At 42.0% G+C, this 23,919-nt stretch overlaps 1 protein-coding gene across 1 annotated transcript in view; it reads right to left on the bottom strand.

The window, feature by feature from the left end:
• LOC147465114 (uncharacterized) overlaps positions 1–17,961 on the bottom strand; it is a 50,184-nt gene extending 32,223 nt beyond the window's left edge. The window contains exon 1 of the mRNA XM_086529898.1: positions 17,818–17,961. Within this exon, the coding sequence (XP_086386024.1) occupies positions 17,818–17,961 (144 nt within the window). The remainder of the gene's footprint in view (positions 1–17,817) is intronic.
• Positions 17,962–23,919: the final 5,958 nt, after the last annotated feature.

Below are 23,919 nucleotides of genomic sequence, written 5' to 3'. Positions count from 1 at the left end.
CTAGCAATGGCATTCGGAGGCAAAAGAAAACCCCAAGGACACCTCAACAGAATGGGATTTCGGAAAGGATGAACAGGGCAATCATGGAGCGAGCATGAAGCATGCGGCTACATGTAGGCCTACCGCTTGAGCTTTGGGCGGAAGCTGTAAGTACGTCTGTGTACTTAATCAATCGGTCACCCTCAACGGCATTGGATGGGGGAGTTCCAGAAGAGGCATGAACAGGTAAACCGGTGAATTATGCATTTCTCAAAGTGTTTGGGTGTGAGGCTTTCATGCACATAGATAGAAGCCTAAGATCAAAGCTAGATGCAAAGTCCAAAAAGTGTTTCTTCATTGGCTATGGAGAAGGTGACTTTGGGTATCGCCTATGGAATCCTTAAGATGGTAAAATCTTAAGAAGTAGGGATGTAATTTTTAACGAACAAAATATGTACAAAGATTACTTGGAAAGAAAACAAACAAGAGAAACAGGTGATGAGTACATGGAGCTTGAGGACAGTGAAGAACTCAAGGACTGCAAACTGTAACAATGTGCAACAATGTCAACCAAATAAGGAGCCTCAACCTATTCCCCAAAGATCTACAAGAGCAAGTAGACCTCCAGAATGGTTTGTTCCTTCCTTCAACCATCTCTTGATCTCAGATTCTGGAGAGCCGGAATCATACGAAGAAGGTATGCAACATGAATCCAAAGAAGAATGGACGAAGAGCATGCAAGTGGAGATGGACTCACTACATCGCAACCAAACATGGGAGTTGGTTGAGTTGCCTAAAGGTAAGTGGGCACTTCAAAACAAATGGGTGTACAAGGTGAAGGAAGAAGAAGGTGGGAAGAAAAGGTACAAGTCTAGGCTTGTGGTAAAAGGTTTTTCTCAAAAGAAAGGTATTGACTTCAATGAAATATTTTCTCCTGTTGTAAAAATGAACTCAATTAGGCTTGTCTTAAGCCTTGTGGCTTCTCATGATCTAAATCTCGAGCAAATGGATGTAAATACGGCATTCCCTCACGGTGACTTAGAGGAGGAAATCTACATGCTTCAACCAAAGGGGTATGAAGTAAAAGGTAAGGAGAAAATGGATTGCAGAGTAAAGAAGAGCTTGTATGGTTTAAAGCAAGCATCAAGACAATGCTACTTGAAGTTTCATCGATGGATGCTGGATCATGGATTCACAAGATGCAACTCGGATCACTGCGTCTACACGAAGAATTTGGGAGATGGAAAATTCATCATCCTAATGTTGTATGTTGATGACATGTTGATTGCAAGTGCTAACATGCAGGACATCAAAGACTTAAAAGAGGAGTTGTCTAAATCTTTTTCAATGAAAGATTTAGGTGCTGCAAAGAGGATACTTGGTATGAAAATATCAAGGGACAGGACGAAGAAGACAATAAATCTATCTCAAGAATATTACATCAAGAAGGTACTAGAAAGGTTTTCCATAGTCGGAAGGTGGTTTATAACCTAAAGAATGGGCGACAAGAGAACCTTGAACTAGAGACGTCAGCTGATGAGTGGAGCTCAAGTGGATGCTCCTCATCCATGGACGAGGAAGAGAGTTCAAGTGAAGAGAGTGATAGCACTCTCGAAGTCATGGGCGTCACCATAAAGGAAACTACCTCATCAGAAGACAACCCAAGGATCCAAATGGAGAATGTGTGGGATGCCAGCCTAGAGGAGATGTTATCCAAGGATATAAAGGAAGAAGAAAAGGAGGGTTATGTAAATGTTCTCAAGAAGCATGCATCATTGTTTATTTCTGATTACACTCACATTACAGGTGTCACTGCAGTGAAGCATCATATCCATCTAAAAGAAGGGAGCAAGCCAGTAGTATAAAAACTAAGAAGATTAGGAGTTGTGCAACAAAATGCACTGTTGTCCGAGGTGAAGAGACTCTTAGAAGCAGGATTCATATACCCAATAGAAGATTCAGAATGGGTCTCCCCAGTAGTGGTGAGGCCAAAGAAAAATGGTAAATGGCGAGTGTGCGTGGATTACAAGCCACTAAATGCTGCAACAAAGAGGGACCACTTCCCTCTCCCATTTCAAGATGAGATTCTAAATGAAGTAGCAGGCCATGAGAGATACACAGTGTGTGATGGCTACTCTGGCTACTTTCAAATACGCATTGCAGAGGATGACCAGAAAAAGACTACTTTCATCACACCATGGGGCTGTTTTGCATTTCGAGTCATGCCTTTTGGTCTCACCAACGCTCCAGCCACCTTTCAACGATTCATGAACATGGTCTTCCAACCTTACTTTGGTAAGTCCAGAAGGGTTTTCATAGATGACTTTTGTATTTACAGCTCCAAAAGTATGCATCTCGGCAAGATTGATGAAGGATTTACTCGTTTAGCTAAGCTAGGTGGACAACTAAACAAGGACAAATGTCACATTGGGGAAAGCAAGGTTACACTATTAGGGCATGTAGTGTCCATTGATGGAATCGAGGTAGATCCTGAAAAGATAGAAACATTGCTAAATCTACCTTCCCCAACTTCCATCAAACAATTAATCTCTTTCTTGCAAAAGCTAAGATATTTGAGTAGATTCATACACTTACTCTCCCAAGTGATATTTCCTCTACAACAGCTGACTCGTCAAGAGACGCTTGTTTGGAGTGAAGAAAGTGATGGGCATTTTAGAGAGATTAAAAAAATGTTAGGGTCACTCCCTGTAATCCTCCAACCTTGTTGGGAAGAAACATTCTTTGTAAACCCTAGTGTGGGAGAAGAGGCCATTGGTGCTGCCCTCCTACAAAAAGATCCAAAAACATCCTTTATGAGGCTTGTGTATTTTGCTAGCCGCCTCATGGAAAACACAGAGAAGGCCTACACCCTGATGGAACAGCTAGTGTTAGCTCTCATGTTTGCGGTAACCAAATTTCGGCCATACTTGCTGCCGAAGAGGTTTGTAATTATCACTGTGGAGGATATGTTTCCCTATGCACTACAACATATGGAAATCTCTGACAAAATAGCAAAGTGGGTGGTGCGACTTCAAGAGCTTGATTATACAATACAGGTTGAAAGAACAACTCGAGCATGCTTAGCCGACATTTTAACAAACAAGTGCTATGAAAAAGTTTTCCATTTGAAGAGAAAGGAAATTCCACCACCTCCAGCTCCAGAGGCTTTGGTCAATGCTTATAGCCTCTACTTTGATGGAGCATACAAGAGAACCAAGGATAAGGCAGCTGCAGGCATCGTGGTATTATCTCCATTGGGAGAGAGGATCCATGGTGAAGGGATCACTCTAGAAGATGTCCACTCCAACAATGAAGCAGAATATCAAGCTCTAATTCATGGCCTTTGTTGGTGCCTCGATAATTCAATTAAGAGATTAAACGCTTTTGGTGACTCCATGCTTTTGGTAAGGCAAATGCAAGGTACATGCGCTTGCAAAAATGCCCGTCTCTCTACTAAAATGAGAGAAGCCAAAGCTCTTATGAGGAGATTTAGGGAGGCAAAAGTACATCATGTGCCAAGAGACCAAAACAAGGATGCAGACCACCTAGCATCATCAAAGTTAAATGAGTCAATAGTGGGAGCAGTGGCCATCAAACTTCCACTTCAGCAAGGCAAGGAGGACTTAGAAGATATTATGCACATTCTGGAGCAAGGAGAGGCTCCTAAACACTTGAATGTAGGGGAAAGGCGATGGTTAGCTAGGAAGGCTACCAGGTATCGCATAGTAAATGATGACTTGTATTGTCTTGGTAAGGATGGTGTGCTTAGGAGAGTGCCTTTGAAGAGTGAAATTGAAGAGATTTTAAAAGCTTGTCACGATGATATGTGCGGAGGACACTTTGCACACGACGTCACTAGTAGAAAGGTTCTACAAGCTGGGTTTACTTGGCCAAGTCTTCATCGTGATGTCAAATACGGGTGTCAAACATGTGATGAATGTCAGAAATCAGGACCACGAAGGCTCATAGCTGAACCTCAGAACCCAATAAAGGTATATGGGCCCTTTGAGAAGTGGGGAATTGATGCCATAGGGCCTCTACCACGCACTCAGTCAGGTAAAGACTACATCATCATGGGAGTAGACTACATGACTAGATGGGCTGAGGCTATGCCGACCAATAGAATTACTGCTAAGGATGTGAGTCAGTTCATCTTTGACCACATCTGTTGCCGGTTTGGCACCCCTCTTGAAATACTATCTGATAGAGGACCAGGGTTTAGAGCAAACTTGGTAGGAGAACTCATGAAGAAGCTAAATATTCAGCATCAACACTCTACTCCTTACTACCCTCAGTGCAATGGTTTGGTGGAAAAGGTAAATGGAATCATTTGCAAAATTCTCACCAAACAGGTACATGCCAGGCGCCAAGATTGGGACAAACACGTGAATGGAGCTCTATGGGCCTATAGAACCTCCTTCAAAACCACATTAGGGTACACACCCTTTCATTTGGTTTATGGAAAGGAGGCGCTTTTGCCCATTGAAGTGAAGTTAACAAGTCTTCGAATATTGGGTAGCCAGGTAGGCTCTCAAAAGGAGAAAGTACATCAAAGGATCATGGATCTAGAGAGGCTGCAATTGGATCGTGAAGAATCCATCAACCACCATTCTCAAGAAGCAGAGAAGCGCAGAGAAAAGTTCAACAAAAAGCTAGCATCCAAAGATATCAAAAAGGGATCTTTGGTGCTTCGATATGACACTCGTAAGGATGGAAAGTTTCTTTTTCGATGGGAAGCTGGCCCGTTCTTGGTCACCAAAAAAGTTCAAAAATGGCTCTTATAGACTTCAAGACATTGAGGGTAAGGTGCACAAGACCAGGACAAATGGATGGCGTCTAAAGCCTTATCACATCAGGATAAGGTCAGCTCAAGATCAGAGAAAGTAGGCTAGAGACATAAATACCCCTAGCCAGGTTTGGGGGGGCTATGATCCGAGCCTATCACAAATTTTTGTTTATTATATTTTGATTGGTTTTCCTTGCTTCTAGAGGTTTACAATAAAAGAAAGAGTGAGAACAACCTCTTGGAAAAATTATAAAAATGATTTGATAGGAATTTTTTCTTGACTAGTTCACTGGAGGTGAAAGGTAGAGGGAGAACCTAGTGGTAAAGGGAAGGGAAAATATATAAATGTGAAAAGAAAAGATATGATGTGGTTGTGGAGCCATGCACCCATGATTCAAGGGTCATGAGTGGCTCATATCATCATGGATTTGGAGCCATATGATGATTCAAACAGATGGGACCCAAGTGGAAGACTTGGTAAAGGAAGGAACCAGACACATGATTTTGCTGAATTTTTAAAAAATACTTCCACTCCGATCCAAGAAAAGTTGTCTTCATAAAAGTTGTAGCTGATGAGCTGGAGATTCTGACCATATTTTTTTTATAATTTTTGCATCTACGGTCTAGGAGATATGGCCAAAATGGCGGACGCCAGTTTTTTCAACTGTGGTGGAGACCACCCCCTCTACCTTTACACACACACACCCTTCCTTTTCCACATTGAGACCTTCTCTAAAAATCAGCCATTAGTCTTCTCACCCTCCCCTCCTTCCTCCTCTCTCTCAAGCTCAAATACCCATCAAAATTCCTCTTATAATCACCTCTCAAGTCATGCTTAATCTGGTTGTAATTCATAAGTTCTCATTCAACCCCTTTCTATTATTACTAGATATGTATTGATTTTATGTAGATTCTTTACATTTTAAAATAAGGAAGCTCTTGGACTCAAGCTATGGAGGAAGGAGTGAAGACAACACAAGTGATGATGGAGCTACTTAGTTACAAATTGGTCAACAAATCACTTGGAAGGAGCTTCTTCATTGGTTGAATGTCCCTAATCAAGCTTCATTTGTACAAATTACACTTGGATCTTAACCTCACTCCTAATCACTCTCTTTCCTATATAAAGAGGCCTTCCCCTTTGTAATTTCAAGCCTCCCTCAGCCCCATTGAGTCTTTGTATCACTCACCATGAGCCCATAAGCTCATTCATTCACTCTATTCTTGCACATTCTAGAGTGCAAATTGTTTCATGCTAGTAACCTCTCCTCCTCTTAATTATGTTAATTAAGAGAAATCTTTTATATGTGTGTGAGAGTGCTTGATGTGATCTTGGCTGATCCTTGAGTGCTTGTTTGGTAATCTACATGCTATTTGTGTTGGGAGTGTTTGAAGTCATCCATTCCTTGTACACACACTAAGGTTAATGCTTCATTCATAGTGATCTCTCTCTCTCTCTCTCTCTCTCTCTCTCTCTCTCTCTCTCTCTCTCTCTCTCTCTCTCTCTTTGTGTAGCGGTCCTAGTCCACGCTTCCAAGACTAGGTGGTGCCCTCATCTCATTTCCCTTGTGGCGCAATGGAGTTTGTTTTGGTGTAGAGGCCGGCATTCCAAATTTCCTTCGTCAACGTTAGAGAGGATGGTCTTTGGAAGTCCATATCTTTTCGTGTGAATGACTGGGTAACAATCCTTCCTTCATGCAAAGGTGTACATAGAGTGAAGAGAACTAAACGCGATAAAGTAAAAAACCATTGGAAAGGTCGTGTTCTTGCTTTCAAAGTGAACGACAATGGCTGGCTAGCTAAGGTTCAACATGTGTACATGGCCAAGGATATGGTGTTAGACTCGGAAGAACATCCCACACTGCATTCTTACTATAAGTACGAAAAAAAACTATTTGATACAGTGAATTTTTTTCATTATCCCATTGTTTTTCTCATTTTTTGATTCCATTCCAGATATATTTCCTTCAACAGCTGTGGAATGGCAGCCTATAGAGAGTCTGAGTGGGACGTTCAAAGCAATGCATAAAGGGATTGCAGATGCTATGTATGCTGACAAGCCACCTTCCTTTTACAAAACAATGGATTTGTTTGTCTATTTTGCAGAATACAAAGTTCCATCACGAGAAGGTGCATATGGAGAACTACATCAGTTACCCGTTCCCACTATAAGTTCACTTGATTGGGAAGCTCCTGATGCATGTACTATATCAAGCTTCAAATCCAAGATCAAAGAAGACATCCTTAAAGCTATGTCTCCGGGCAGGATATCAAGAAGGATTAAAGTTCAATGGTTCTTGTCTATACATGTCTTTGTGGCATGTTTCAAAACAATGGATTTGCAGAGGACAAAGACGATGTGGCTTAATAGATGACTTTCTATGACTGAACTTGATAATGTTCTTGGAGACGGATGGAGCACCAAAGAAACTTTCCATATTGGTGACAATATTAGTTGTAGAGTAAGCCCAAATTCTATGTCTATCTCATATCAACTATGTCGTCAATCATTAGTTCTGGGCTACGACTATAGGAGATGGAGAAGCAAATTAGGTAGCTGGGTTCCTCTCGACTCTGAGGAAAATTGTCCAGAGTTTGAACTAAAGGTCACAGTACATCCACATACCGAGTATAGAAGCCTGATAGTAACAACAAATTGGAGACTAAATGATGTTAGAGAATCTCTTGAGTTTCTTGATGAAACATCTCCCGAGTATAGATTCAAAGTGGATGAAATTGTGGTGAGCACAAGGATGGAGAATTCAACCTCTTGCATCACATGCCTTCCCCCAAAAAGAGTTGTATTTGAGCCACTTGCAAGGACTTGAAAAAACAAGTTCAATATTGTAATCATTTTGTAAATATATTTATCTTTTCTCTACTTATGTTGTTTTAAACTTACATGACATCATGATACACATTTAAGAATCGACAGTTGGTATTAAGTATTTGAAGTACAAAGTTATGAATCACCAAAGGGTATATATATATGTTCATATGGACAAAATGAACAAAAGTGTACATAGCTTTTGTGGACTATTCAATCATGAAATTCCACTTTTCTTTTTGCCTGAGAGGATTCTGCATCCTCAGAGACACTTTTCCTTTTGTGTTCAGAAGGGGGTGAAAGTTCAGGAGTGGGTGGTGGTGGTGACTTGGCAGGGGTTGGTGCTTTGGACCCCTTAGGGCTTGGCACGGGTGACTTGGCAGGGGCTGGTGCTTTGGGTTCCTTAGGACTAGCAGTCTTGGGTGATTTGGCAGCTTTCTTTGACAACATAAATGGTAGCTTGAAAGGTGAGCTAGGTGCCTCCCCCTTATTGTTCTTAAGTGTACGACGATTTTGAACCTTGAATTTCAATGGTGAGTGGAATGGATGGCCCTTTGTATCTGCTCTTTTTTTTGCAGGGATCTCAGTGGGACTCTTCCCCTTGGCAGTCTTCTTAGTGGGACTCTTCCCCTTGGCAGGGATCTTCTTTTTGGTAGGACTCTTCCCCTTGGCAGGGATCTTCTTCTTGGGACTCTTCCCCTTGACAGGACTCTTCACCTTGGTAGGACTCTTCTTGTGATCCTTTTTCTTTGTATGGATCTTTGCAGGACTTTTCTTCTTTTGATCCATTTTCTTTGCATCCAAACCTTTGGTGGCTCTACCTTTCTTTGGTGGCAAAGGAGAATGTGGATCATTTGAATTTATTGACACTACAAGAGGCTATTCATATTAGCGACGCTCACACAGCGACGCTCAAAAAAAAAAATCCCGGCGTCGCTATGAGCGTCGCTATAAGTGTCGCTATGAGCGTCGCAAATTTCTTTGTAAATTTGCGACACTCATAGCGACGCCGGCTGGGGTAAAAAAATAACCGAGCGTGCCCAAAAACTCAGATCTCAGATCTGAGTTTTTCGGCGCCCTCAAGCAAGGAGCAGGTAATGCTCTCCCTCACTCTCTCTCTCTCTCTCTCTCTCTCTCTCTTTTTCTTCTCCACACACACACACACACACACACGAGGAGAGGAAGGAGAGCCAGGTATGCTCCTTCCCTTTCCTCATTCTCATGTTCCCTTCCCCTCTTTCTCTCTCCCTCTCTCTCTCTCTCTCACACACACATACACACACACACATAGTATTTTTGAGAGAGAGAGAGAGAGAGAGAGAGAGAGAGAGAGAGAGAGAGAGTACAAACAAAAACAAAAACGCACACACACGTACATAAACAAAGAATGCACACACACATTGAGAGAGAAAAAGAGAGAGAGAGCATGCATAAACAAAAAACGCACGCATTGAGAGAGGAAAAGAGAGAGAGAACATGCATAAACAAAAAACGCACACATTGAGAGAGGAAAAGAGAGAGAAAACATGCATACGATCCAAAAAAACGCACACACATTGAGAGAGAAAGAGAGAGAAACTAATTTAACGTCGTAGGAAACTAATTAAAATTAAAAGACCTAAAGATCTAGCCGACGAGGAGTTGAACTCAAGACCTATTATTCAAGAGGGAAATGGCATAATCAATCTATCATACTTGGCATGGGTGATAGAAAGGTTATACCATTTATCTCTTTTTATTGGTACACACATCCACACACGCGCACACACACAAGAAGAAGAGAGTTATAACGTCGTAGGAAACTATCTTAAAAGACGTTAAAGATTAGGTTATATGTAGACTTACATTAAATTAGATTTAGGTTTATTTTTAACTAGATTTACGTTTATTTAAGCTAGATTTAGATTTACGTTATATTAGATTAGATTTAGGTCTCCATAGACTGCGATGCCTGCATGAAGCGGGTGAAGAAAGCCCTCAATGGAATATAGGGTATTGCTGCCTTTACTCATGGTGGGCTCCGTCGATCCAAAAGTACTGGTGAAATGTCTTCAGAAGATAGGGAAGAAGGTGGATCTTCAGGGCGGCAAGAGTCACTACATCCCCGACACAATGACCATCTAGACAACCTCTAGTCATTAGACTTACGTTAAATTAGATTTAGCTTTATTTTTAGTTAGATTTACGCTTATTTATGTTAGATCGAGTCCACGCAAGAATTACTTACGGTTTAGGGTTTAGAGTTAGACGAACAGTGAAAAGATCTACTGTGAAAAGATGTTAAGATGCTGTGAAGTGCTACAGCTAGAGAAGAGGCAAAAGGGTTTTTTCCACTACATGCAGTATCATGTAGACGTGGGTGTGTAGATTTCTTGTACCCACAAATATAGGTATTGACCAATAAAGACGAGATTATAACCCGGTGGTTCTGATCTCCGTGCACCTCTAGACCGAGGTGTGCGCGCGGGGATTGGACATGACTAGAGAATGAGAGGTAGAGAGAGAGAGAGAGAGAGAGAGAGAGAGAGAGAGAGAGAGAGATAAGACGAAGAATGCCAATAGAATATTAAATTTGTTGTCCAGGTTATAAGTTTTTTATCCTCATTATGAGTAGCGACGAGGATGTGGGACCGTCCAACCGAAACACCTATCTCTCAACGAGGGTCTTATGTCCTTGTAATCAATGCAAGCATGCTGTGCGACGGACAAGACGTGTTTCTTTGCAGCACGTTCGCGAATTTGGCGAGTTCTATCCATCTATTATAGATCGAGTTGTTGCCAATTATAACTCGTCGGACTCTGACGCTGGCCAACAAGCAGCAATCTTGCAACCCAATAGACGTGTTCGCAGGCGCTTTGGTCAAGCAGCATATGTGAGGCCACAAGATGTAGCCTCTGACAGCTCGGGGGATGATCATGCAGAGCACATTCCCAACGAGGCAATGTTTGAGCCCGAGATTGATGAAATGATCGAGACGATCATGGATTCATAAAGGCTTATCTATGATGATATGAAAAGTGAAGCCGATACGCCATTGTATAATGGAGCACGTATGTCTAGATTGAAAGCACTCCTGGTTCTTCTCAACATGCAGGCAAAGTTTGGATGGACTGACACTAGCGTCACAGCGCTTTTCAGGTGATCTATTACAATTAGTTTACTTTAATAGAACTCTAAATGTATAATGATCTGATAGATTTTTACACGACTGTATCATATTTTTATGTTGTGTAGATTGCTGAAAGAGCACATACTACCAGCTGACAATGTGATGCCAGATTCCCGAGATGAAGCAAGAAAGATTTTGCGAAACTTGGGGATGGATTAGAATTCTATCCACGCTTGTCCTAATGACTGCATTCTTTTCAGAGGGGAATACATAGACATGGAGAAGTGTCCGAAATGTGATTCCGAAAGATATCGAGTAGATCTCCACGGGACAAAAATTCCACAAAAGGTTTTGCGACATTTCCCTCTGCTTCCTCGCATCAAGCATTTCTTCGAATGTAAGTCCATGGCCGCCCTAGCATCATGACATGAGGAGAATAAATCTTTGGATGGTGTGCTACGAATTCCTGCAGATTGCGTAGCGTGGAAACATATAGATGGAACATGGTCGGATTTTGCCAGGGAAGCTCGAAATTTGCGCTTAGGCCTGGCTATGGATGGCGTAAATCCATTTGGTCAAAGATCAACATCTTACAGTGTATGGCCCGTTGTCATCGTCAACTACAACATTCCCCCGTGGTTGACTACGAAGAAGGGGCACCTATGGCTAAGCTTGATTGTGCCAGGGCGATATAAAGTGGGGAATATGGATGTGTATCTTCGTCCACTATTGGAAGAGCTACAACAATTGTGGATTGGCATAGAGGTGGTGGATATGAGCCGACACACAGGACGACGGAATTCTTTGATCAGAGGCATTCTAATGTGGACCATGCATGACTATCCCAGGCTAACAGAATGCTCAGGTGATCTATTGACACTCCTCACTCAGACACTGTAAATCTTGTTTTTTCCCATAGTTGATCTATTATCATGTGTATACATGAAGGGCTTCAAACAAGCGGATACAGAGCATGTGTCACATGTGGACCTAGACTGAATGCACGTAGGGCGTCCTCACTGAAGAAGCAAATCTACGAAGGTCATCAAGCGTATCTTCCAGAGAATCATGTGTTACGCGACGGCTTTTTGGGAAGAGAGCCACCAAGGATGTCTGCACAAGCATGGTTAGAGCAGAAGGAGATGTGCGATGACGGATTGCCTCCAGGGATGAAGAGACTATCTCTATGGTACGAGTTACCATACTGGCCCTGACTCATGATCAATCACTTGCTCGATCCAATGCACATATTCAAGAATGTGGGTAATCTACTATGGGACCATTTGACCGGCAAGAAAGATACTTTGGGAGCCAGAGTTGACCTTAGAAATGTGGATTGTATGGAGCAATATTGGCCGCAAACAGCGTGTGATGGATCGATAAAACTCCCTAAAGCACCATAGATTTTCACAGGAGCCCAAGAACGCAAAGTAAAAGAGACCATTCGATCTTTGCGGACCCCCACTGGCGTAATGCACTCGCTCCGAACGTGTTTTACTAAAGAAGGAAAGGTTACCGGTTTGAAGTCACACGATTGGCATAAAATGTGTCAGGTACGTTCATAGTGGACTTTAATATCATTGCATAAAATGTGGACTTTAATATCATTGCTGCACATACTTTACAGTTTATTTTACCGGTTGCCATTGAGGGATGTTTGTCTCTCGACATCCGTAACACAATCTACAAACTTGCAAAGCTGGTGCAATGGATCTCACAAAAGGAGATCAACGTAGACTCCATACCATTCGCCAAACTAAATGCTGCGGAGCTTGTGTGCATGTTTGAGAAACATTTTCCTACTACAATGCTAACCATTCAGGTGCATCTTCTTGTTCACATAGTTGATGAGGTGGAAATAGCTGGCACAGTTCATTCCAGATGGATGTTCTTCTTAGAGCGTTTCATGAAAACGCTTAAGGGATATGTGCGTCAAAAGGCACGTCCGGAGGGTAGCATGGCAGAAGGTTGGTTGGTATCAGAGTCCCTAGTGTACATTGGAGAGTGGCTAGACGGATTTGATAAATCCCGGGACACGCTATGGCGAACCATAGATGATGAGCGCATATCTGGGATTGTCATGTGCAATCTCGGTGTTGAGAAGAAGATGACGGAAGATCTAGAGGCTAAAATCAACCGATTTTGCATGCTTCACAATCCAGTGATGCAAAAGTGGATTTCACAATATGAGGATGCAAAGCAAGAGCGACAAAGGGCACGAATTGAGTGGAGACGGGGAAGACGACCACCGATGCACTATCCAGCGGTTTTGGAGAGCCTACCAACCTTCATGAGCTTAAGATGGTTGCACAACCAATTGAAAAGCGCACAACAATGCGGTGACGAAGTGACTGAAGAAGAGTGGGAGTACTCTCGCGGTTGCGCGACCAAGGTAAGTTTGCAATGGACGACTAGCAAGTGACTTTATTTATAAACGTTTGAACGGCCACTCATAATCTTTGTTCGTTGTAGTATAAGTCATACACAGCAGCATGGTGTAAAGGTCGACATTTTAGGGTGGAACCAATCGACAAAAAGCGTTTGACTTAAGATTGTGGAATCATGGCAAAATTTGAACAGTCTAGTCGACGACGCTCCTCTGATGCAAATCCTGTGGTGGCGGAACTCACTTACTTCGGCACGCTGCAAGAGATTTTGAGGATCGATTACAGAGGATTTTTTGTCGACTTGTTCGACGTGCAATGGTTCAAGATAATCATGGAGGGTCGCAACGCTACTGTGCGTAGAGGAGAGTCTGGTTTTCTTGAGGTGGATTCTACTAAGAAATGAACTGACCTAAGAGACACTTTCGTACTACCCGAGCATTGTGAACAAGTAAGTATGTAAATAGTTAACATACCCCTTTTACAAGTTATGTGCTTGAAAGCTCTCATGTAAGTTATGTGGCTCTGACAGGTAATATTTCATCCTACAAAGTCTACATCAAACTGGTGGTACGTCATAGAGGTAGCCCCTTGTAGTGCAAGGACTTATGAAGGCTACCATGTGCCAATCACAACGACATCAATGGAGGAGATCAGAGAAGATGCTCAATCAGAAGCCGCTGCGGTGGTGCCAGACGAGTATCAAGATGCTACTACTCTATATGGAGTGCATGCAGAGGAGCTACAAAATGAAACAGAGGATATGTGTTTAAACGGAGAGCTCTATATAGATATAGGAAGTTATGCTGAGTTATGCGAGGATGAGAGAGAGATCTCTTAAAGCCACAAATATTGTATTTGAACAATTTTGCTCCGTGTTGTAAAAGCTCTGACTCTCTAAGTACCTTCCATGGTATATAACGCTCTTTTCTACTCGCGCTCACATCTTTTGATTGAAAATTCTGAGTTTTCGACTTGCCTCTTCTATCACTCAATTCATTGCGTCATTGTATTTATATGCGTCATTACGTCATTGTATTTAATGGTCTTTGCATCATTGTCTACTCTATTCATTCAATATTAAGTTTAAATATTCGTGTGTTTAATGCAGGTATGGATGATGAGGAGTTTCTTTCTTCTTTGTCACCGCAGTAGAGACAGTGGTACGTGGAGCGTCATCGCTCTGGCCCATCATCGCGCGTTCCTACTCCATCCGCATCTCCCTCTCTTTCGGAGCATTCGGCGCGCTCCGAAGCTTCGGCGTCGACGAGACGAGCTTCACACTCGTCTAGACACCGGCGCTATAGTGGTGGCGCTGGCGGTTGTTGTGGGGATTCCGCCACCGATGCCTCCACACCGCCTCGTGTTCGACGAGGCTCTTTACCCTCCCCTTCTTTGCCCCCCCCCACACCAGCCACAGCATCGCCATCTACACCAGGTTTTGCGTGGTTGACTATTCCTAGAAGCTACACACCTCTACCTACTCCGCCAGGAGCCACCCCACTCGACACTCCTCGCTTCGGGGCCCAGACGCCAGTGGAGACACCTGACGTCCGTACCCCCATCGACACGCCGCTAGAGACCCCTGCCGGGACACCCAGGTTCACGCGTCACCGGCCAGAGGGCTTGCCTTACTCCGTCGACATCAGCGGCGGCATCATCATGGATGATGACGGCAAGAAGGTGATCTCGCGCATGCGTGGTCTTTGCTCTCAGCTGTTTAGACACTACATACTAAACAAATGGAGTGAAGTACCAAGTGATTTAAAAAACAGAGTCATCAGCATACTTCATGATGAGTTTCCCGTTCCAACACGGGATCAGCGCTTCAATGAAGACCTGATGAAGATTCGAATGCGCGAATACTGCAAACACAAGCGTTCCGAAGTGCAAAAAGCAATCAAGAATGGGTGGAACAGGCCAAATTGGCTGGCCAAAGAAGATTGGAAGAATGCGAAGAAAGCAGCGCGCGAGAATCCCGACAAGTGGAAGCAACAAAAGGATGCAGCCAGAGCGCGAGTAGAGGCAGGGAGCTCGCACCACTTGGGGAGCGGTGGATGGGCATCATTTGAGGCCGATTTTGTAAGTGTTTTCACATTGCTCTTTATGTTCGATAGTTTAGGGTTTATGAGTTTTTTAGTTCTAACATAATGAAATCTTTGTATGTTTTGACAGTGGTCGATGAGAGGACGTGATCCCACACCGTACGAGCGCGAGTACGCAGGCAGGAAGGGCTTAAACGCCCTGATGGACATTCTCAGTTCTCGCGGCAGCATGGTTAGTATTAGGGTTTACTCTTTTTTATTTTTTGTATTGTTTTATAAATGTCGTTATATGTTTATACTTACTGAAAGCTGTCTTATTGTCTTTTTTTGCAGAATCCGACAGATACGCCGCTTGGACGCGATGAGATGTCTGACTAGATGACGTCAGTTTAGCCGTAGCTAGATAGCATTAGTTTAGGGTTTCTCATAGCTTATGTATCATGAGACGGATTTTATACGTCTTTTTGAACCATGTATATTATTACATTTGTCACCGCAGTTCCTTTTGCCAATCAATTCTTTATGCCTATGATGTTGTACAATTGGCATTATTACATTTGCCAATCAATTCATTTTGCCTATGATGTGTACAATTGTCAATTTTGCAAACAATGCATCTTGTGGGTGACTATTTTGGGTCTATTATCTACCCTTGCACTTTTTTAAAAAAGTGAATCAAGTACAATATGGTTGATGGGTGGCCGGGCATTCAATGCCCTGCCACCAAAAAAAAATTCTCTCGGGCGTCGCTATAAGCGTCGCTATTTATGGCTCTGTAGCGTCGCTATAGTCTTCTGTGTAAACGTTGCTATAAGCGTCGCGATAGGCGTCGCTATATGCGTCGCTATGAGCGTCGCTATATAGCGACGCGTATAGCGACGCATATAGCGACTCCTATCGCGACGCTTATAGCAACGTTTACACAGAAGACTATAGCGACGCTACAGAGCCATAAATAGCGACGCTTATAGCGACGCCCGAGAGAATTTTTTTTTGGTGGCAGGGCATTGAATGCCCGGCCACCCATCAACCATATTGTACTTGTACCTATAGCGACGCATATAGCGACGCTCTCGTAGCGACGCTCGTAGCGATGGTTTTAGCGACGCCGGGGGTTATAAAAACCCAATGTATTTCCGTCGCTAACAGCATCACAAGAGCACACAACCTCTTGTAGTGTGATCTTTCCAAAACCATAGAAACAGCCTTCTCTCTCACCCACATGACCCAAGACTCTGGATAGTCATGCAACTGAAAAAAATAGAAAAAGGAACTAAAGGACATGACATACATACAAAAAAAATCAAAATAAATGCATGAACCACACTTACAGTGAGTGTAGTCATCCCGCACCTTGACTCAAGATATCTCCATGCATTTGCAAGCACCCTCCATCCACAAGATGTTGAGTTTGTCTGTAAAGGCACTTTTTGATTGTAGTACTTGAAAGCTTCTATATCGGAATCCTTGTTTGTGGTACTCAGGTGACCAACAATAAGTTTGGCAGCACTGCAAGAAGACATTGAATCAAAAAGCTACTAATAGAAAACAATGGGCCATCATCAAGCATAGATTATGCTTCATACTTACAGTTTACTTTTTCCATGGATACTTGACAATGAATTCATAAATATAATATCTTTCTCCAAAAGATTGAAGATAATAAGACTCCAATGTCCTCTACAAAATAAAAAACAAATTAGCTAAGAATACCCCAAAACGTTAAAAATAACATGTAAGGAGTTAAGAATTACCCTTCAACATAGGGGTATAATATGTAATTGCAGGTCAGCATGTTAAAATCATCAAAAAAACTTGAAAGGGTTCCTTGCTTGTTGAAAAGGCACTGTGTCACTAGAGGGTCAAGTATGGCAATTTGCATAGCTAGAGCCTCTGGAAGATCCCTCATAAGACACCTGGAAAAGGAAACACAAGCCACAATGAGCCCCTTGTGCCTGTCTGCCATGCACATGCACATTATAATAATTAGCAAAGCAACACACCTGAGAGAGATATAGAGCACAGTGTCACCAAGCTCAATGTTGGGATTTACAAGCATACTTGTGTCTTGAGGGAATATGTCCAAATATGCCTCAGTATCTCCAAACAAGGAAACATCCACCACCATTTGGCCTGTGACTTTTTCATAAAGAAGAGAGTTGGATGCTCTTAAAATTTCAGCTTGCTCTTTAAGGATAGCGTCCTCGGATATCATGTCTTGCTCCCTCTCAACTTCCTTAACTGCTTAAATATACTGAGACTTTCTTGTCTCGTATTCATGTGTAACATCCTCAATGACAACCCCAAAATCTTTCTGCTGCTTGGAAGGAGGGATGTTTAAAATTTAGAAGGCTCTAAGATCCTCACTAGGAATGAGCTCAAGAGCCTTACCAAACTTGTACCTTAGCCTTGACACAAGCACAAAATCTTTGCTCATAAGTGTGACCCTGTGAGAAAATGCAGTTGCAATGTAGCTATCATTCATAAAGTCTATGAGAAAATCCTCAGCAGCTTCCTGAAGGCACATCACAGCTTGAGACTGCCACCTCACCGAGACAAAAGTTTTGATATTCATCATGCTTACAAGTCTATCAGATATCTCTTTCACAACCCTCATGAAAGAGAGCTTTGGAATTAGTAGACAAGTAGACCTTTGTGCCTTCCTTATTTCTCTTAGGGACTTCACCTGATAATTCAATCTCTTTCTGGCATTGGCCCTCTCACGAGGTTGTGGAGGGGGTGCTTTCTCTGCATCTTTCTCAGCATCACCTACTTCTGGATCGGTTGGCGCTTGGTAGACCTTCCTTGCAGTTTGCTTAGTCCTGGCCATTTGGGTACAAGAACACACCATGCGACAGAGGGATAGGCCACATGTGACCTTCAAGATGTTTCTATCGCGCCGTGTGTGATGAGAAGGATAACACGACGTGATAGAAGGCTGACAAAAGCTGTGGAAAGCGTCGTATGTGACCACCGGAACATGCGAAAAGAATATCAAAGAACTTCCTGTATGACGCGATAGAGGGCGCAACCACACCCTAGAACATTTCCGTATTGCGCCGTATGCGAGGTGAAATCTTTAAGCCGAGAAGCCCCGCACGACGCGATCAGAGCCCCACCCAGAAGTTGCAACATACGCTTATCACATCGTATGGGAAGCCATGAATATTTGGAGGTAGAGACTACCACAACGCTGTAGAAGGCACACAAACACCTTTGGAAATGGTTTAGAGCATCGTATGCGAGGTCAAAATTTTATGAAGTGTCGACCTCCCGCACGACGCGATGAGGGGTTCACCGAGACTCTGGGACTTGCGCCAATCGCGTTGTAAGGGACGCTTAGGAAGCGGTAGAAAGTAGAAAGTGCGCCCACATGCCCAACAGTTCCGGTCGCGTCGATGAGAGGAAACTTGGTTTGGCTTAGTGGACGGGTAGTTGAGGACGACACGACGCGAATGTCAACTATAGGAGAAAGCACAAAATAAGCACGTGACAAGTGTTTATATACATAAAACCGTCCGTACGACGACCGTTGTACGCATGCCACGTGGCACGTGTGCATGGCTAACACGTGTCACTAACGGTCATATATCGGATATATATATAGCTTGGTCTCGAATTTTAAAAATGTTCCACGTTCACTTGTTGCATACGACGCGAGATATTATCTATTTTTGTGTAGTCCTTTTGCCTCGCAAAATCTTATCTTTGCAATTTGCACATTGGTGGACGCTATCGCTTTTTGTTTGCCTTGTCACGTACGACGCGCAGGGAAGAAGTTCCAAAGGTTGGGTCGAACGCCTATCGCGTTGTTTGGTGTTTTACGGTTCTGGTTGGCTTTGTCCCGCACGACGCGCAGGTAAGCAATTCCAAAGGCCAGGTCCAACGTCTATCGCGTCGTTTGGTCCGTTTGGTGTTTGTGTGGTTTTGTCGCGCAAGACGCGCAGGGAGGCATTTCCGGAGCTTGGATCAAGCGCCTATCGCGTGGTCCGGTTTCGTTTTGGTGTGGTACATTGGCACTTGTACCTAGCTTCACCTGTCGACTTTTCCTCTACTATGATGGAAGGCCGGGAGGAGATTTTGGAGGAGAGTCCAAGTGAAAACTTATTGGTGGCTGTGATGGATGGTGGTGACATGGAGGTGTACACCAAAGCATATGAAATATTCAATCCTGTGTTTGATCTTGCAGCTTTGTTAGACCATTTGAAAGACTTCTTGGCAGAAGAATTCAAAGAGTTTGAAGAAGCAGTTGAAGGCAAGTGTTTGGTTTTAGATGGGAAGGCGTATTGTCATCTAACCGAATATACTACAAACTCAATTGAAAAGAGCAAAGTAACAAGGAAGTTTGGAAGATTTTCTAAGAAGACTTCCTTTGTTTGTCCAGCTACCATTTCTTGTCAATTACATTTGAAACCTTGTAACCTTATTCCAAAAGAAGTTGCTTTTCTTTTCTTTTTGTTCCTTAAAGTTGACATGCAAGGCAAAGCTGATGAAGTGAAAGATACAGATGAGGCAACAAATAAAAATGTTTCCATAGTTTTGCAGCTTGAGAAAAGTGAAATTCTAGAAGAGGAGGAGGTTGATGTTGCAGCTGAGGAGTAGGAGAGTGCAAATTTTGATGTTGCTCAATTTAGAGCTAGTACTGTCATTGATGAGCCAACGGATGACGTAGAGGTATCTGAAGCTTCCCTTACTATTCCAAACCTTCCCTACTTCTTTATCAATGGGAAAGAGTATATTCCTCTCCATCATATCCAGTGTTTGCTTAATATGAGGGAGGACTATTGTATTGCAACCATTTCTGAAGCTTCTGAGGTGGCCAAAGATTTTATTGACACAGAAGAAGAGTCAAAAGAGGAGTTTTTGGCACTTGATCTTCATACATCCAATAAATATTTTTTACCTGCTCCTGATGCACTTGCTCTATGCATGAGAAGAGTGGAAGAGGAAAAACCTTCCCTCAAAGATGAGGATTTTGAGAAGAGGCTTGTTGAGCTTGGCATCCAATCTTTTGGCAGAGACTTTAAGCTGAAAAAAAATTGGAAAGGAAGTTGACATAAGAGAGATGACCGGATCATGCAATCTCCTTCAAGAAAAAGTCATTGCCGAAGATGAATTGCAAAAGGTGATCTCCCTACTGAAATCTTTCTTTTTTTCCAAGTTAGTTTTAGTTACTCATTGTCTTGTTTTGCAGATTGAACTCCTTGACAAAGAAAATTTTCTTGGGAGAGCTAAAGGCTCTAGAGGGAAAGCAATAGAGGGCTCTTCAAGAAGGGATGCCTCCTCTCTCATGCACTACATGCCTACATTGGATAGTGCCACCTTCTGTGCTTTCCACATGCAGTATTCTGAAGATCCTGAGTTGCCAATGTTTTCACTGAAGATATTGTCACGGTTTTTAGGGTACACTCCCCTTCAAATCAATGCAAAAAAGATTATGCTACTTGAGAGAGCAACAGCACTTCAAATGTTTGGATATGCTGCAGGATTCAATGCCTCAAGAGCAGGATACTTTCTTTGCTACTCTAGCTATGCAGTGGCAGTTGAGGAGACAAATGTCAACCTTCTTGGGGGCTATAAAAGAAGAAAGTTTTTGAGATATAGGGGTGACATGCCTGGATCTCTTTGACAATTTTTTGCACCAAAATATCTTTTTTGAATTTGGATCTCTTTAGAAAGAAGTACAAAGTTTCAAAGTGAAGCATTAATCTTAGATCTGTGGTAGAGCAGCATGGTTGTTTGATCTCATCCGTTGTAATTGCCTCCTATAGAACCAATTGAATAATTCCTTTAGTGCATTGCTCCTTCTTTTTCCACCTCCCTTTCTCGTACATTTGAAAAAAGAAGTCCTCGCTTGATAGTGAGATTTTTCTATTCCCTGAGTATTCCATGTTGCAAGGGGTCCTTGTTTTGCAAAATATGGTCCATGCAGGTACAGAACATGCTAAAAATAAAAAAACGTTAGTTGAACTCAATAGGATGCAAAGTAAAATACTATCCAGACTTTAGAAAGTAATTGAATACTCATCAAGTAATATGTGATGTCTTTTGCTCCCCAAGCATCTGTAATGGCAGTTATTAAAAGCTTTATTGTCTTTTTAAAGTCATCTGCATAAGTAGCAGAGCTAACTTGTTGTCTCAAAACTTTCAAAAAACTGTCGAGCTTCTTCCACACTTCCATGCGTTTGTTGGCTACATCTGGTCTACTTTTGACATTGGTTGTTATAACACAAAGATCCTTCCAGCAGTTCCACATAGCATCAACTTGTTTGTTATCATGGTTACTCAAAAATCTTCTGGCTTTTGCTCCACCCATTGAAACATCTTGCAAAACATCACCGATTCCTTTTGAAAGAGTGGGATCTTTTTTTAGATGCACTTGACCACCATGAAAACCCATTTGAGAGAGCAAAGACTCGCATTTTTCTATGCACTCGTCTGCAGGTTTAGTTGGCTTAATAGAATATGCATAGTCAAGATGGAGTCGAAGCAATTTGTCCAAGATTCTAATCTCTGCATGCATTGTGCATATATGTACATTTTTTAAATCTATTGTTAGAATTGGATCCCAAATCATAGAAGACGATGGGCAGTCGATGACGTTAAAACTATTTCTCGATGGTGCTTTTCCAACCTCGTGTTCTGCAAGCCATCCTTTTGTTCCAGTGCTTGCCATGCAATATAGACATGGATACTTGGTATTCGCACCTCCACATACACCAAACATGCACTTTAATGCTTTTAGGTCAGCACTCAAGTGTCATTCTACAAAAAATTCACCCATGCCATCTACACAGAGTTTTTCACCTGCATTTTGGTCTTGTATAACAGAAGGGATATCGGTCTGCAAAAACAGCCATTTCAATGTATCGTGATTTTCTACTGGTATTTGAGCTGCTCCGATCCACCAAAGTTCCATTTCTGATTGAGTTTTGTGGTATGGGGAATCAAGCTTACCCTGGCTATAAACCAATGCTCTATTCATAAGGGATATGGATACTCCTTCCATTTTTTGACATTTTTGAATTTGAGCTTCATCCAATTTCAGAACAAATATAAGTTTTCCTTCACAATCTACTTCTTGCATATTATAGTATCTCACCATAGTAGATTGAACATTTTTTATACTCATCCAAATGTTATTAAAAACATTATACTCAAAAGAATTTTTTTTTTCTGTTTTTCATATGGCATCGTTCCTTCTATATGATAGTACGTACTCTCCAAAATGTTCGGGTATTTCTTCGTTTAATAGAGTCCTAACTTTCCCAACATTATGAGGCCTAGGCAACCCAAAAGCTTTAATCTTGTAATACTTTAAAACCTGAAACCAAGTTTTAGAGATGGCCCTGTAACCCCTTCTACTCACCCCCACTGTGTCACAAACTTCTTGCATTTGAGAAGATTGGACCAGTAAACCCATATCTTTCAGTAAACTTTGAAATACCAATTTTTTCTGAGTTTGATTTTCAGGAAGTTTCAAAAGTTTAAGAATATCACTTTTGTTCATTACCTCATTCAAAAATCTCACCCTTTCTTGACCATTGGACATATCAAATCCTAAAAGACTAGTCACATGTTCTCTAGTAATATTTAATCTTTTTTTTCTTTGTCCAGAACCTTCTGTTAAGTTTACTGCATCTCTCATTCGTTTTACTCGTGCTCTTAATCCTATTGGAGTTTCTTTTAAAGTCCGAAGTTGGTGATTTTCTTGTTTTAGAGATGCTATTTGGTTTTCAAGTTCTAAAATTCTTACTGCATTTGAAGACAAAAAAGTTTTGAGATATTGAATGTAATGTGTATGATCAATGTGTAAATGAGATAACCTAGAACTATATCCTAGTAAGCCATCAACCCCATCACCAACAAATCTCATCAAATCATGAGGAGTGTTAAAAGATGGATACCTTCCAGTGCTAGGATCCGGTGGATACAAGCTCCCATCTGTCCATATATCAATGTGTTTCTTTCCTTCATTGCGAAGTTGTTGTGCTTCATTTGCAGTTGTAACTGGTCTTTGATAGACACTCCGCGTAGTAGCATATTCCTGTCTTAGCTTAATGTTCAAGTGAAACTTGCGGTTATCACTAGTGGAAGATGTATTAGTCATTGTAAGTAATGAAGGAGCAGAAAGTATAATGAAAATAACGTAGCAGCAGAGAAGAAGGTGCATCAGAGAAGAAGGTGCATCAGAGAAGAAGAGAAAAAGCTCGCGAAAGGTGAGAAAAAAGAGAGATTCAAAAGTGGAAACAACTATTTGCCGCCAAGTGAAGTAAATGAAACAAATATCGAGGTGAGCCACAAAGAAATGTGAAGAAAACGATATCTTTTTGAATATTTAGAGATATGTACCTAGATACGCTTTAGATTGCGTAGATATTCTTTAAATAACCAAAACGGACAAATTTGGAGCCGTTTTGACCACAAACGGCTCTGCTAATTAGTAATTTAACCAATTCCTTACACAGCCCTTTTTGAGTCGTTTTTGGCCATAATGTAGACTCCAATTGTCAATCTCAAAACATACACATGCTCCATAAACTAAACACTCACCTTTTCTCTGACCACCCATCTGCACCTATCCATCCCGTCCAAGATCTGCAAGGCACTCCACATTCAAATTCCAATAACTTCCACACTATAGCTCCGATTGAGGAGTAGTCTTGACCGATTTGTAGAGCACCTTGAGCACTATATCTTACCACATGACTCCACTACTTTGAACACCTCGATCTACCAATCTATTTAGCCAATCATGGAGCCTTTATGGCCTAAAAATACACCTCAA

The sequence above is a fragment of the Adiantum capillus-veneris genome, chromosome 1 (genome assembly GCF_014529385.1).
Source record: "Adiantum capillus-veneris isolate H3 chromosome 1, ASM1452938v2, whole genome shotgun sequence".
Taxonomy (NCBI): domain Eukaryota; kingdom Viridiplantae; phylum Streptophyta; class Polypodiopsida; order Polypodiales; family Pteridaceae; genus Adiantum; species Adiantum capillus-veneris.
Note: the sequence above shows the minus strand (reverse complement) of the source record. Positions and strands in the feature narration are given on the sequence as shown.